Source organism: Crinia signifera, chromosome 4 (assembly GCF_055691185.1).
Source record: "Crinia signifera chromosome 4, ASM5569118v1, whole genome shotgun sequence".
Classification (NCBI taxonomy): Eukaryota; Metazoa; Chordata; class Amphibia; order Anura; family Myobatrachidae; genus Crinia; species Crinia signifera.
Genome location: NC_139220.1, coordinates 5,904,823 through 5,920,385, shown reverse-complemented (window position 1 = coordinate 5,920,385; position 15,563 = coordinate 5,904,823). Strand labels below are relative to the sequence as shown.

At 52.5% G+C, this 15,563-nt stretch overlaps 1 protein-coding gene across 3 annotated transcripts in view; it reads right to left on the bottom strand.

Moving 5' to 3' along the window:
- TRIM24 (tripartite motif containing 24) overlaps positions 1–15,169 on the bottom strand; it is a 52,054-nt gene extending 36,885 nt beyond the window's left edge. For 2 of the 3 annotated variants that reach the window (XM_083180843.1, XM_083180844.1), the window contains exon 1: positions 14,613–15,167. In XM_083180843.1, the coding sequence (XP_083036969.1) occupies positions 14,613–14,934 (322 nt within the window). In that variant the 5' untranslated portion in view covers positions 14,935–15,167. Of the gene's footprint in view, positions 1–14,612 lie in introns of all 3 variants that reach the window. The other variant, XM_083180845.1, reaches the window with a different exon arrangement.
- Between the last annotated feature and the right edge of the window lie 394 nt (positions 15,170–15,563).

The window sequence follows — 15,563 nt, the reverse complement described above, 5'->3', positions numbered from 1 at the left end:
CTATCAGTCTGTGTTCTCGTCCGGCTCTGGGTGCAAGTAGTCGTCAGTGTAACATATGGCTTTGGGGCTGGTGTGGAAGGCAGGTGCACCATGACATTAGCACTGGAGAAGCCGCCTAACCCCATGCATTCTGCTCCGGCTGAATAGATCCCACACAGTTTACTCCAGAGCTGCAAACAACTGAATGAGCATGGCGTTTGCTGCATTGTCGCTGCTGCCGGTTCCGTTTGCTCTGCTGCAATGCACAGACTCATATAATCACTGCTAGTAAAGACACAAGTAAGAAAGCGCCAAACGCATTGGATATGAAAGTACTACAGTAATGATCGGATGCCCGTAAGGACTCCGGTGTTACCAATTATTGCCTCAACATTTACTAATATCTCCAAGATAACCTCCACTAATTATCTACTGCGCTCATCCTGTCATCGATAAATTGTTCCCATTCGAACGCCGCTCAAAACAGGAACACACACACACACACACACACACACACACAGGGGGGGCAAATCAGTGGTTGGAGACAGCTGCCTGTTGCTGGCGTTCTCCTGGCTACAACCAGCAGATTTTCCTTTGCAACCCACAGAGGTGCAAAATGAAGACTGCAGTGTCGCGCCAAGTCGATGTTAACTTAATTCAAATGCTAATTTGCCAGAAACATGCACAATCCTATCACCCCCATCGGCCCTGGAATTAATTCATTCTACCCCATTCAAAACCCCCCCCCCATTACTCCTGTCCTGTTATCTGTGCCTGGTGTAATTGGGAATTCCTGTGTGCCAGTCAGTGACCAGCATGGCATGGCCCAGTAATAGCTACAAGGTATCAGCTATTCTGCCACATGGTACAAAGCCAGGCTGGATATTTCTCTAAGCTGCGACCAGTCTGTATGTTAAGGGAATGGAACCATTAATGAAACGTGCACTATTCACCCACAGCCTATCCCCCCTATTAGGATACAGCATTCTACCAATCTCTGCTGTCATCTGATTACTACCAGTCCTTACACATCACCAGTAGAATACGCTGCACCTTTATTAATATTATCGTTTATTTATATGGTGCCACAAAGGTTCCGCAGCACCTAACAATACACCAATGCGCAAAAACAAAGAATTACAGTACAAGACAGTTTAGGACAAGTACATGGTAAATATGGAGTTACATCAGGGGACAGGACACTGCAGCAAGCATCAGGGTGGCAGAGGTTTATATATACACTAAGAAAGGAACATGAGGAGAGAGGGCCCTGCTCGTGAGAGCTTACATTTTAAAGGGGAGGGTTAGACAGACAGGGGTGGGGCAGAAGTGACCATATACAGAAGGTTAGGATGAGAGATGGTCAGGTTTTATGCAGGAGGGTGGGAAGAGGTCAGCTTAGTCTGATCAATTAAGTCTAAGAAAGCGCTGGGTCATCCAAGAGTAGACAGCAGAGAGACAGTTGGAGATATGAGTGAGGATCGAGGGAGAGAGATCAGGAGAGGAGAGGTAGATTTCATTATTATCAGCATAGATGTGATAGTAGAAGTTGGGCGAGGAAATAAGCTCACCCAGAGAGGACGTATAAAGATAGAGAAGAGGGGCAAGAATAAAATGTTGGGGGACACCTACTAGCAATGGAAGAGCAGGAGAGGTAGAGGCATTAGAGGTACAGCTGGGCATTTCCTAAACTGACAGTGCAAATACAATTATTTATTTTATGTGTGTAAATACAAGCATTAACAGAATTGACCTTACAGTCAGGAACAAAAACAGGAATGTCTTACTATCCATAGAGGTAGGAGGGCCCTGCTCACAAGCATACACTCTATAGGGAAATAAGCAATGGCGCTATCTATTGCACAATGGTTCTGCCAAACTGAAGACCAGTAAGGAGACAACTGCAATAATCAATGCGGGACAGGAGGGCTTGGATTAGAGTTTTTGCTGTGCCTTGTTCAGGATACTGTAGGTTTTATAGATTCATGCAGCATGATTTAGCAACAGAATGAAGTGTGGGTAACATCGAGCCAAGGGTGACACTTAAGCTGGGTACACAGAACGATTTGAAGCCCAATGTGGGCGTTCCCGATCAATTGGAACGACCAATCGATCAAATCGTTCCGTGAATCGTTAATGATGGTCTCTCGTTCCTGCATGCAGGAAGATCATAGACAAATTGTTTGCCAAGTGTATCCAATCGTTCCGTGTGTACACATGACAAACTATTTGATACACTTTTGAACGATGTTGGAACTCGGACATCGTTCCGTGTGTACGGACCGTTAGACAGTGAGCCTGTGAGGTGGGATTGGTTGTCGAGTTACAACAGATTGGTAACTAATATTACATTTTGGAGAGATTAAGTTTGAGGTAAAGAGAAGGCAACCAAGATGAGACAGCAGAAAGCTATCAGACAAGGACCAAAAACAGATGTAAATTTGAGTGTCAAGACAGATAACGAGCAGATTAGTTGTCCAAGAGACGTGTGTGACTGGATGATCTCGCTTTGCCCAAGTGATCACACCAACAAGAACAGAGGGTGGTTAGTCATCCCTGGGCTAACTTCACCGCCAGCTGAGATTCACTCACCGCCAGTAACCCCTTGTTACTAGCTCCTCCCACTGTGCAGAAACCTACTTCCAGGATTCTGCAGGTGGACCATATTACTTTCTGTATCTGAACAAGGAATACGGAGGCAGCTGAATTTCAGGACATCTTTAAACTCAAGACTACCGGGATTTGAAACGCACCTAGATTCTGATCCTGGCAGAGCCGCACAAGGCTTCACAGCAGTCATTCAACCACGAGGGACGTTGGCATCGGGACCGGTCCGGCCACACTGTGGCACAGAGTGAGAGAAACACAAGGCCCCAAGACTGAGCCTTGCAGCCTCCAACTGATAGAGGAACCGGAGAGAGAGGTGGATCCAGAGAAACAAGCACGGAAAGATTGGATTAATAAGTAGTCTGAAAACCAGGATATGGCTGTGTCCTGAGGGGGTGTAGTATCTGAGAAGAGTTATCAATGTCAAACGTGGAAAAGATCAAGAAATAATAGTCCATCATAAACGATCAGACCAAAACGTTCTCCCTTGTACCATATAAGACCAGATCCGAAGCATCACATCACCCAAGAACAGGGTAAGCCGGACTGTCCAAGTGGATCACAGGTTCTCTGCGCTGTTCCAGCACAAGGTGTCGCCACTGAGACACTAATCCGACAAACCCTGCCACCTATGACCAAACCCTCCGCCATATCTCCCGGCAGACACAATCTCTTCTGCACCTACTCCAACCAATACAAGGCCCTACGGTAGGTAGCTTACGTACAATGGAAGCTTTGAGCTGGACGAATATTAATATTCTTTCAATGCTCTGATTGGAATGTGAGGATATATGTAATAGGGTTGGCGTTTACCGGACGATACCGGACCCATTACAGGTAAGAAAAACACTTTTTTATTGTATATAATATTTTACGATTTTGGATCTTTAGGCTGCTAGTGCCACCTGCTTGGAAAGGACTATGGGTCTCAGGGGTGAGGAAGAGGAGAGCGGCTTTCCCCTGATGGACCTCTTACCAGTTTTGGTACAAGAGATAGAAGCAGGTTTGGGGGATATATTGGCAATGTATTTATTCTGATTTATGCTACTTGCGAGGAGCGGCTGTATGTTTGTATGTGTTGTGTTACTATAGACACCTGTGTTCCCATTCACCACAATGCAAATTGTTTCTGCTTACAAAGTGCATAGTTTTACATACACAGGAGGCTTAAATCATATTGGGGCAGATGTATTAAGCCTTAACAAGAGATAAATGTAAGTGTGATAAGGAGAGATAAACGTCCAGCCAATCAGCTCCTTACTGACTTTTTTCAAACACAGCCTGTAACATGGCAGTTAGCAGGTGATTGGCTGGACGTTTATCTCTTGTTAAGGCTTAATACATCTGCCCCTTAAGGTGCCCACACACTAGAATGATTTTTTACCAATAATCGGCCGATTTTGGTCCGATGCACGCTCCCGTGGATCTTTTGCTAAATCTTCTGATCTTACGTGCTGCATGAAAGATCAGAAGAGTTAACAAGAGATCCATAGGAACGAACATGGGATCTTAAGAACAATCTTTGGTAAAGATGTGCGCTTGCCTGAAATCTTTTGTCCAGGACATGCAAAAGATTTGAAGGCTAATTTATGCGCACATTTTATGATGGCAGATCTTTCTAGTGTGTGGGCACCTTAAGTGCTTTACTTCAGTCTCCTCTGCTGTAATCACTGAAGTATACTTGTAGAGGATTCAAGGCCACACTAGTGCAACATCACACACTTCTCTTAAGGTGCCCATACACTAGAAAGATCTGCAATCTTAAGATGTGCGCATAAATCTTTTGTCCGTCCTGGACAAAAGATTTCAGGCAAGCGCACGTCTTTACCAAAGATTTTTCTTAAGATCCCGTGTGCGTTCCTATGGATCTTTTGTTAACTCTTCTGATCTTTCGTGCAGCACGTAAGATCAGAAGATTTAGCAAAAGATCCACAGGAGCGCGCATCGGACCGATATCGGCCGATTTGACGGATTATCGGTGAACATCGGACGATATACCGGCCGATTTATCAGAAAATCGGCAAACAAATCGTTCTAGTGTCTGGGCACCTTTAGTGTCTTCATTTCCAAATCAACAGGGCAGGTAGACCACCGCAGCTCAGATGGGGGAAAAGCAGGGGGTCAGACCACCGCAGCTCAGATGGGGAAATGCAGGGGGTCAGACCACCGCAGCTCAGATGGGGAAATGCAGGGGGTCAGACCACCGCAGCTCAGATGGGGGAAAAGCAGGGGGTCAGATCACCACAGCTCAGATGGGGGAAAGCAGGGGTCAGATCACCACAGCTCAGATGGGGGAAAGCAGGGGTCAGACCACCACAGCTCAGATGGGGGGAAAAGCAGGGGGTCAAACCACTGCAGCTCAGATGGGGGGAAATGCAGGGGGTCAGACCACCGCAGCTCAGATGGGGAAATGCAGGGGGTCAGACCACCACAGCTCAGATGGGGGGAAATGCAGGGGGTCAGACCACCGCAGCTCAGATGGGGAAATGCAGGGGGTCAGACCACCGCAGCTCAGATGGGGAAATGCAGGGGGTCAGACCACCACAGCTCAGATGGGGGAAAAGCAGGGGGTCAGACCACCACAGCTCAGATGGGGGAAAAGCAGGGGGTCAAACCACTGCAGCTCAGATGGGGGGAAATGCAGGGGGTCAGACCACCGCAGCTCAGATGGGGGAAAAGCAGGGGGTCAGACCACCACAGCTCAGATGGGGGAAAAGCAGGGGGTCAGACCACCACAGCTCAGATGGGGGAAAAGCAGGGGGTCAGACCACCACAGCTCAGATGGGGGAAAAGCAGGGGGTCAGACCACCACAGCTCAGATGGGGGGGAAAGCAGGGGGGTCAGACCACCACAGCTCAGATGGGGGAAATGCAGGGGGTCAGACCACCACAGCTCGGGGTGACTGCAGAACACTTCACGCCTGGCCATCTCTCAGTAATGCTGGCTCCTATCATTAACAGCAGAAGGAGGCCCAGCATCTGCTGCCACCTGTGCTACAGAATGGAGGAGGTTAATTCACCTCTGTCCAATAAGGACCTCACTACGTTACCCTCAGAGAAGGGACTATGGGTCTGTAGCTGGACTACACTGGATTCGGCTTCTGTGAATTTGCCGGTAGAATATCGTCAGACAGGGTCGGGTTCCAGATTTGGGGAAATTCTCAACACATTTGCTTACACCTGTTCGTAAACATGCGGGAGAATCTGTCCAAGCTCCAGCTGAGCCCTCCCTGCACCTGCCCCACAGTCAGAACCCGCACACTAAGCTGGCAGACGTCCTGATGCCACATGATGCCGCTAAGGTGTACAGCCAGCATCACTTGCCACACAGTCACAGCCCGCACACTGGAAGCTGGCAGACGTCCTGATGCCGCTCAGGTGTACAGCCAGCATCACCTGCCACACAGTCAGAGCCCGCACACTGGAAGCTGGCAGACGTCCTGATGCCGCTCAGGTGTACAGCCAGCATCACCTGCCAGTAAATGGCACAGTCCCAACCACACATTAGATAATGACTGTTGGCATAACAGCACACTGTACAAACGATTAACACGTGACAGGTGACTTCAGTCGCTCCCTGTGTGTTCTGTCCCTGTTTAGGCTTCTATATCAGAGGTAGGTAACCTGTCAGACTATACATCCCAGGATGACCTGCCACAGTCTGGCTGATATGTGTAGTTCCACAAGCCGTCTACCTCCGGTCTGTTATAGCTGCTAGATCTTACTATGCCCCAATCATCTCTCTCAGAGGAATGATAGCGGAGATCTGCAGCAGCACCCTCCTGTGTTCAGTAACTCTACCCTCAGGACACACCTCAGTTATGTATCCTGGGGCTACAGACACAAGGAGACTAACTGATCGCTCCCACCTATTACTTACAGAACTGACAAGTGTTGTGTAGTTATAGGCCCGCATACATGCCGCCCGGGTGCCTCTGCAGTGACTGGCATGCCATCTAGCTCACCAAGGGCCTTACACGGGCCAGGACCAGGGAGGTGACAACACTAAGGACAGATCACATCATATGTGATGAACTGAAAGGCGACAAGTGACACTTTACAATTGGAAACAGTAATAGGACAAGACAGGGTAATGACAGACCAGGGCCAGAGGGCCCTGCTCGCAGGCTTCCAGTCTATATAATAACGTGCTATGAGTGATAGTGTTCCCGTTAGCACAATGCAGTGTACTCGCCACGACCTGCTACATCAGTGCCATAACCACTCGTGCGCCGCAGTGTCTCGCGGTTGGGGAAAGTTTCGATTGCGGACCAACGCTGGGGGAATAATTCTATTCACAGCAAGGGGAAGACAGTGGTCAGCCCAGCATCTCCGTATGTTCTGGGAAAGACCCCAATAGTTACTGCAACAGGGCTGCACTGTCTCCCCGGTGCCCTGTGTGCGAGCACACGCCTTCTGCGCTTGCAGCGTCACTGTCTGCACCTCAGTGCCCCACCCGCATCATAGCCAGAACACTAAATACGAGGTTGGATTGAAAAGTAACGCCTCCATGGCGATAACCTCCTTGTACTGCAGGCGCTGTAACCCTCTTCCCAAAGATCGAAGAGCACCTTAAAAGGTCAACACTTCAACTCTGAAAACGAGGTGAAAGCTGCCGTTCGGTCCTAGGGTTGACAACAACCAACTTTCCCCGACTCATCAAGCATTGGCGCACAAGCGTGGAAAGGGATGGGGACTACGGTGAAGAGTGTACAGTGCATTACATAGAGGATAAACTGAGTTATGTACAAAACAAAGTGTTCACAAACAATATACTTACAGTATATCCATGGAGACCTTACTGTCCAATCCAGCCTCGTAGTTATCACTATATCATGTAGGTTCATTGGCCGATTCCGTAACCCCCTTTATTTCCGTAATACATGTTATTTCTACTTGCAACTATGCGCAGTCATGAATGTCATGGTAACATCTTATATGGTCCCTTTATGTAATCATAATCCATAGCTGGGCTGGAACCAGCATGTAACCAGACAACCTGTTGTGCAGCCACTGGCCTCGCTGGAAATAACGCACATATCATTACCACGTTCCCCCCGTTGTCTATATTGCGACACCTGCTTATCACACACCACCACCGGGGCCGAGAACTATTCCGATTCTCCTCCCTCACCACCGCCTATGGAACATTCACTTCTACCTCGGATCTGTAAGCGATATAGCCCTTGCTGTGGAACCGCTCCTATAGGGTCCCCACCACATCTACCACCTGTTGGGACCCTCCAAGACTAAGCGCTCAGATATTTCTCGCTGTTCCCTCTGATCACATAACTGGCCGCCAATACCACACACATGTCTTTCCCTGACCACTCATGTACACACCTGACTCAGAACTACAAACAGTTAAGGTGCCCATACACGTTACAATTATTGTATACAATATCGCATCTCATAGCATATCGGTTTTGCAATGAGATCAGATGAGATGAGATCTAGTACAAAAAGTATGTGCAGCACATACTTTTTGTACTAGATCTCATCTCATCTGATCTCATCGCAAAACCGATATGCTATGAGATGCGATATTGTATACAATATTGTATACAATAATTGTAACGTGTATGGGCACCTTTACAGTGAACGTTTAAAGGATCAATAATCCCGACATCGCTATGTACTATACAGACACCAGCCTGTGGCGAATTATTATAACAGTGAGACATCGGCACAAAACAAAGGCTCCCTTCATATAAGATGTACGGATACCTTCAGCGGACAGCTGGTGCCCACTATTCAGTGGCATGCTGCCGACCCCCATTACTCTTCTAACATCATTATTGACGCTGTGACATGAAGCCGTGTCCTCACAGACATGACTAGGCAGTCCCAGGTGATCAGTACATACACTGCCTGAAATACTCTGTCCTGCTGCAGGCCTCTCCAACCACTTTACAAGAGGAGATGAAAACAGCGGTCAGCCCTTATCCCAGCCGCTAACACCAGGACAGGCCAAGGCCTATATACACCGACATATACAGACAGTGATGTACACAGCCGGCCGCTAACTCCAGGACAGGCTGTGGCCTATGTACCGTCACATACAGTGATGTACACAGCTGGCCACTAACTCCAGGACAGGCTGTGGCCTATATACTGACACATACAGGCAGTGATGGACACAGTCGGCCGCTAATTCCAGGACAGGCCGTGGCCTATATACGACATATACAGACAGCGATTGACACAGCCAGCCGCAGACACCAGGACAGGCCGCTGCCTATATACCATTATATACAGACAGTGATGGAAACCGGACCGCTAACACCAGGACAGGCCGCTGCCTATATACCATTATATACAGACAGTGATGGAAACCGGACCGCTAACACCAGGACAGGCCGTGGCCTATATACCATTATATACAGACAGTGATGGAAACAGGACCGCTAACACCAGGATAGGCCGCGGCCTATATACCGACAGTGATGGAAACAGCAGACAGCTAACACCAGGACAAGCTGCCGACCTATATACAGACAGTGATGGACACAGCCGGCCGCAGACACCAGGACAGGCCGCTGCCTATATACAGACAGTGATGGAAACAGCAGACCGCTAACACCAGGAAAGGCCGCGGCCTATATACAGACAGTGATGGAAACCGCAGACCGCTAACACCAGGACAGGCCGCGGCCTATATACCATCACATACAGACAGTGATGGAAACCGGACCGCTAACACCAGGACAGGCCGTGGCCTATATACCATTATATACAGACAGTGATGGAAACCGGACCGCTAACACCAGGATAGGCCGCGGCCTATATACCGACAGTGATGGAAACAGCAGACAGCTAACACCAGGACAAGCTGCCGACCTATATACAGACAGTGATGGAAACAGCCAGCCGCTAACACCAGGACAGGCTGCGGCCTATATACTGTCACATACAGACAGTCCAACAAAATATGCCAACGGTAGATCAGGTGCAAAACAATAAATTAAAAATAATATCTATCAATCAATATTCCACAGCATTAATTAGTTGAAGTGCTGCTCCAAATAAACTAGAACCAACACAAACAAAAGTAAAAAAAGAGAGAGTGCACTTAATAAATCTATAAATATTTTAATATGAAGACACACTTTAAGACAATTCATTTAAAAAACAAAACAATATAGCATAATATACCGTCACATACAGACTGATGGAAACATCCATCCGTTGCTGCGGCTAAATGCAGCCACCCCTGGTAACAGTCATATCCATGACTAGAGGTACACCATATATGGACAGTAGTCGGACGCCTGACCATTACAACAGGGACTGTATACATGTACTGTGATACGGAGTTGGTCCTTCTGATGCAGCTATAACAGCTTCCACTCTTATTGGAGTGTCTCTGGGGTTCGCAACCTCTGTTCCCACTCATCCCAAAGGGGCTGGTTAGGGTAGATGCCAGGTCTCTGTGCGGGCCGTCATGTTATTTCACACCTGACTCATCAGATCATGCCTGTATAGTTCTTGCTTTGTGCACAGTTATGTTGGAATAGAGAAGGGCCTTCCCAAAACTGGTGCCACAAGCTGGAAGCACAGCATTGTGCATGTCTTGTATGCTGGAGCATTGAGACAGCCCATCACTGGAGATAAGGGGTCTAGCCGAAATCCCCCCACACCATTACCTCTCCAAACATCACAGTAATGCATAATGCAGTCAGACAGGTAACGTTCTCACGGCATACGCCAAGCCCAGACGCACCATGTGACTGCCATACAGAGAAGGGTGATTCCTCACTCCCGTTACACCAGTCCATCCCACGCTGGGCACTGGTGATGTGAGGTTGGCAGGCAGCTGCTAGCCATGGAACACCCATTCCATTACACTCCTGCCACACAGTCTCTGTGATTATATTAATGCCAGCTATGGAATCAGCAGAGCGTTGGGGACTTACACACCATGCGCCTCAGCAGTCATTGACCCTGCTCTGTGATGTAACGTGGTCTCCGCTTTGTGGTGGAGTTCTTGCTGTACTACCTACATGCTGCCGTGATTATCCAGCAGGCATGAAATGTCAGGACCCGTCTTATTGCCAGGGCGGCACCCTGCCACAGGGCCACGCAGAGGCGGCACCCTGCCACAGGGCCACGCTTGTAGTCATGGAGCTCTTCAGAACAATACATTTTGTATCGTAAATGGTTACACATGGAGATGGCATGGTTGGTGCTGGATGTTCTACACGTGTGCCTACGGGTCTCTCAGAAACACCTGACCTCAATAATAACCGGGTGCAGCCTTATAGTGTATAGCTACACAAAACTGATCACAAATATATACAGATACTAAAGATAACAGAAATAGCTGCGAACCAAGAGGAACGGAGGTGGAAGTCATGGATGAAGCCAGTCCTTAATGAGATGCATGGGAGAGGGGAGGGGCTTATATCAACCACGTGCGAGCAAAATAAACGTAACGCTATACAGTAATAACGGTCGGACAGCAGAGACCTGCGCAGTGCGGGATATTGCGTCACGCGGGGTATTACTGTTAGACCCCAATAACCCCTGTACACATTCGCTATACACCTGTGCAGCACACACACTGCTAAGTATCAGGGTGAGAGCATATATTGGGGTTCAATATACATTGGAGCCACAAGAGAGCGACGACTGACAGGATATATTGGGGGACAGTAACCATCCCTGGTGACCGTGTAGTAGATACATGGGCGCTATTTGGGGAGTGGTATCATACATGCGACGTGCTGATACCGCTGCGCCCCCATGCATTGCTGGTGCCCACGCGCAGTGAGAGGTGTGATTTGAGCCATACAATATGAACTACATAAGGTAGATATCGCATGCGATTCCCTACACAGGGTGCGATGTGATCCAGAAAGTTCAACCCGCATGTGACAATTGCACTGTGTGTGGGCACATTGAGGAGGTGCCACTGTCATTACCAGCACTGCTAGCTTTGAGGTGGCATGGTGGAGGGGGGGGGGGGGTACAGTGCATGGTTGGGTGGGAGGAGGGGGGTCCCAGCACTCACGCTGCACAGTGTATGCGGGGGCCCAGCACTCACGCTGCACAGTGTATGCGGGGGCCCAGCACTCACGCTGCACAGTGTATGCGGGGGCCCAGCACTCACGCTGCACAGTGTATGCGGGGGCCCAGCACTCACGCTGCACAGTGTATGCGGGGGGGGGGGGGGGGCGGCTCACAGCACTCACCCTACACAGTGTATGGGGTTGTCACAGAACTCACTCTACACAGTGTATGGGGGGGGGGGTGTCACAGCACTCCCCCTACACTGTGTATGGGGGGGGGGGGGGGTGTCACAGCACTCCCCCTACACAGTGTATGGGGGGGGGGGGTGTCACAGCACTCCCCCTACACAGTGTATGGGGGGGGGTGTCACAGCACTCCCCCTACACAGTGTATGGGGGGGGGGGGTGTCACAGCACTCCCCCTACACAGTGTATGGGGGGGGGGGTGTCACAGCACTCCCCCTACACAGTGTATGGGGGGGGGGGGTGTCACAGCACTCCCCCTACACAGTGTATGGGGGGGGGGTCACAGCACTCCCCCTACACAGTGTATGGGGGTGTCACAGCACTCCCCCTACACAGTGTATGGGGGTGTCACAGCACTCCCCCTACACAGTGGATTGGGGGGGTGGTCACAGCACTCCCCCTACACAGTGGATTGGGGGGGTGGTCACAGCACTCCCCCTACACAGTGGATTGGGGGGGTGGTCACAGCACTCCCCCTACACAGTGGATTGGGGGGGTGGTCACAGCACTCCCCCTACACAGTGGATTGGGGGGGTGGTCACAGCACTCCCCCTACACAGTGGATTGGGGGGGTGGTCACAGCACTCCCCCTACACAGTGTATGGGGGGGGGGGGTCACAGCACTCCCCCTACACAGTGTATGGGGGGGGGGGGGTCACAGCACTCCCCCTACACAGTGTATGGGGGGGGGGGGTCACAGCACTCCCCCTACACAGTGTATGGGGGGGGGGGTCACAGCACTCCCCCTACACAGTGTATGGGGGGGGGGGTCACAGCACTCCCCCTACACAGTGTATGGGGGGGGGGGTCACAGCACTCCCCCTACACAGTGTATGGGGGGGGGTCACAGCACTCCCCCCACACAGTGTATGGGGGGGGGGGTCACAGCACTCCCCCCACACAGTGTATGGGGGGGGGGGTCACAGCACTCCCCCCACACAGTGTATGGGGGGGGGGGGTCACAGCACTCCCCCTACACAGTGTATGGGGGGTCACAGCACTCCCCCTACACAGTGTATGGGGGGTCACAGCACTCCCCCTACACAGTGTATGGGGGGTCACAGCACTCCCCCTACACAGTGTATGGGGGGTCACAGCACTCCCCCTACACAGTGTATGGGGGGTCACAGCACTCCCCCTACACAGTGTATGGGGGGTCACAGCACTCCCCCTACACAGTGTATGGGGGGTCACAGCACTCCCCCTACACAGTGTATGGGGGGTCACAGCACTCCCCCTACACAGTGTATGGGGGGTCACAGCACTCCCCCTACACAGTGTATGGGGGGTCACAGCACTCCCCCTACACAGTGTATGGGGGGTCACAGCACTCCCCCTACACAGTGTATGGGGGGTCACAGCACTCCCCCTACACAGTGTATGGGGGGTCACAGCACTCCCCCTACACAGTGTATGGGGGGGAGGGGTCACAGCACTCCCCCTACACAGTGTATGGGGGGGGGGGTCACAGCACTCCCCCTACACAGTGTATGGGGGGGGGTCACAGCACTCCCCCTACACAGTGTATGGGGGGGGGGGTCACAGCACTCCCCCTACACAGTGTATGGGGGGGGGGGTCACAGCACTCCCCCTACACAGTGTATGGGGGGGGGGGTCACAGCACTCCCCCTACACAGTGTATGGGGGGGGGGGTCACAGCACTCCCCCTACACAGTGTATGGGGGGGGGGGGGTCACAGCACTCCCCCTACACAGTGTGGGGGGGGGGGGTCACAGCACTCCCCCTACACAGTGTATGGGGGGGGGTCACAGCACTCCCCCTACACAGTGTATGGGGGGGGGTCACAGCACTCCCCCTACACAGTGTATGGGGGGGGGGTCACAGCACTCACCCTACACAGTGTATGGGGGGGGGGGGGTCACAGCACTCCCCCTACAGTGTATGGGGGGGGGGGTCACAGCACTCACCCTACACAGTGTATGGGGGGGGGGGTCACAGCACTCACCCTACAGTGTATGGGGGGGGGGTCACAGCACTCACCCTACAGTGTATGGGGGGGGGGGTCACAGCACTCACCCTACAGTGTATGGGGGGGGGTCACAGCACTCACCCTACACAGTGTATGGGGGGGGGGTCACAGCACTCACCCTACACAGTGTATGGGGGGGGGGTCACAGCACTCACCCTACACAGTGTATGGGGGGGGGGTCACAGCACTCACCCTACACAGTGTATAGGGGGGGGGGTCACAGCACTCACCCTACACAGTGTATAGGGGGGGGGGGTCACAGCACTCACCCTACAGTGTATGGGGGGGTGTCACAGCACTCACCCTACAGTGTATGGGGGGGTGTCACAGCACTCACCCTACAGTGTATGGGGGGGGTGTCACAGCACTCACCCTACAGTGTATGGGGGGGTGTCACAGCACTCACCCTACAGTGTATGGGGGGGTGTCACAGCACTCACCCTACAGTGTATGGGGGGGTGTCACAGCACTCACCCTACAGTGTATGGGGGGGTGTCACAGCACTCACCCTACAGTGTATGGGGGGGTGTCACAGCACTCACCCTACAGTGTATGGGGGGGTGTCACAGCACTCACCCTACAGTGTATGGGGGGGGGGGGGGGTCACAGCACTCACCCTGCACAGTGTGTATGGGGGGGTCACAGTACACAGTTGGGGGAAGAGGGTAGATGGGGGGGGGGGGGGGGTTCAGAGCACTCACCCTGCACAGTGTGTATGGGGGTCACAGTACACAGTTGGGGGAGGAGGGTAGATGGGGGGGGGGGGGTCAGAGCACTCACCCTGCACAGTGGCCCCGGTGGCGGTGGTTGCTGCGGCGGCGGTGGGCGGGGGTCCGGCCGCCGGCATGCTGAGGTACCGGATCGGGGTGGGCAGGCACCGCAGGCACAGGGAGTGCAGGCAGGGCAGCAGGCGGGGGCTCCGGCTCTGGATGTTCAGCCGACACACGCCGCACGTCTCCAGCAGGTTGAGCGCGGCCCTCTCCCCGCTCCTCTCCTCAGGGCCCGGCCGGCTCTCCGCCTCATTCTCCGCGCTGGACGAGGAGAGCGGGGGCATAGGCTGAGAGCGGGCCGGAGCCTCCCTGTCCGGTGCGGCCCCCTCCATTCTCAGTCTCCCCGGCTTGTCACCGCTCCGGCGGCCTCACAGGCGTAGCTCACTCCGGACATCCGACAAGCTCGGGCGCCGGATGCAGACTGAGCGCCCGGGCTGGCCCCGCCTCCTAGCGGGCCCAACCACTGGTGCCCCGGCTCGGTCTGGTGGGGGGGTGGCGGTGGTCGCGAGGAGGCGGTGTGGGCGCGCACAGCTTCACTCTCCCCTCAGCAGGATCCCCCCGCGTCAGCGCGCAGTGTGGTATCACCCAGACCTTCGCCCTAGCGAGCGGGATCCACACAGCCACGCCCACCGACGCTCATCCAATGGCGCGGCTGGGCGGAATAATTCATGAGCTGGGCGGGGACAGCTACTGAATATTAAGCGGCGGGATGCAGATGAGGAGGATGTTGCCGAGTCTTTGTTGTGCTGCTGCTGCTGGACCTGTGCTGAGAACAAAGACCCCCAGAGGAGGGAAAGTAAACACAAATCTCTGCAAATGAGGATAAACAAGGAATAGAGTGTCAGCCCTGAGGTCAAGGAAATCCCCATCACACAACTTATTAGTGCATTTAGGGCCCAGTGGTCCAGGCAGTGTTGCAGCCGTGCAGCACAGGATAATGCACTTTATCTGCTGCATTTAT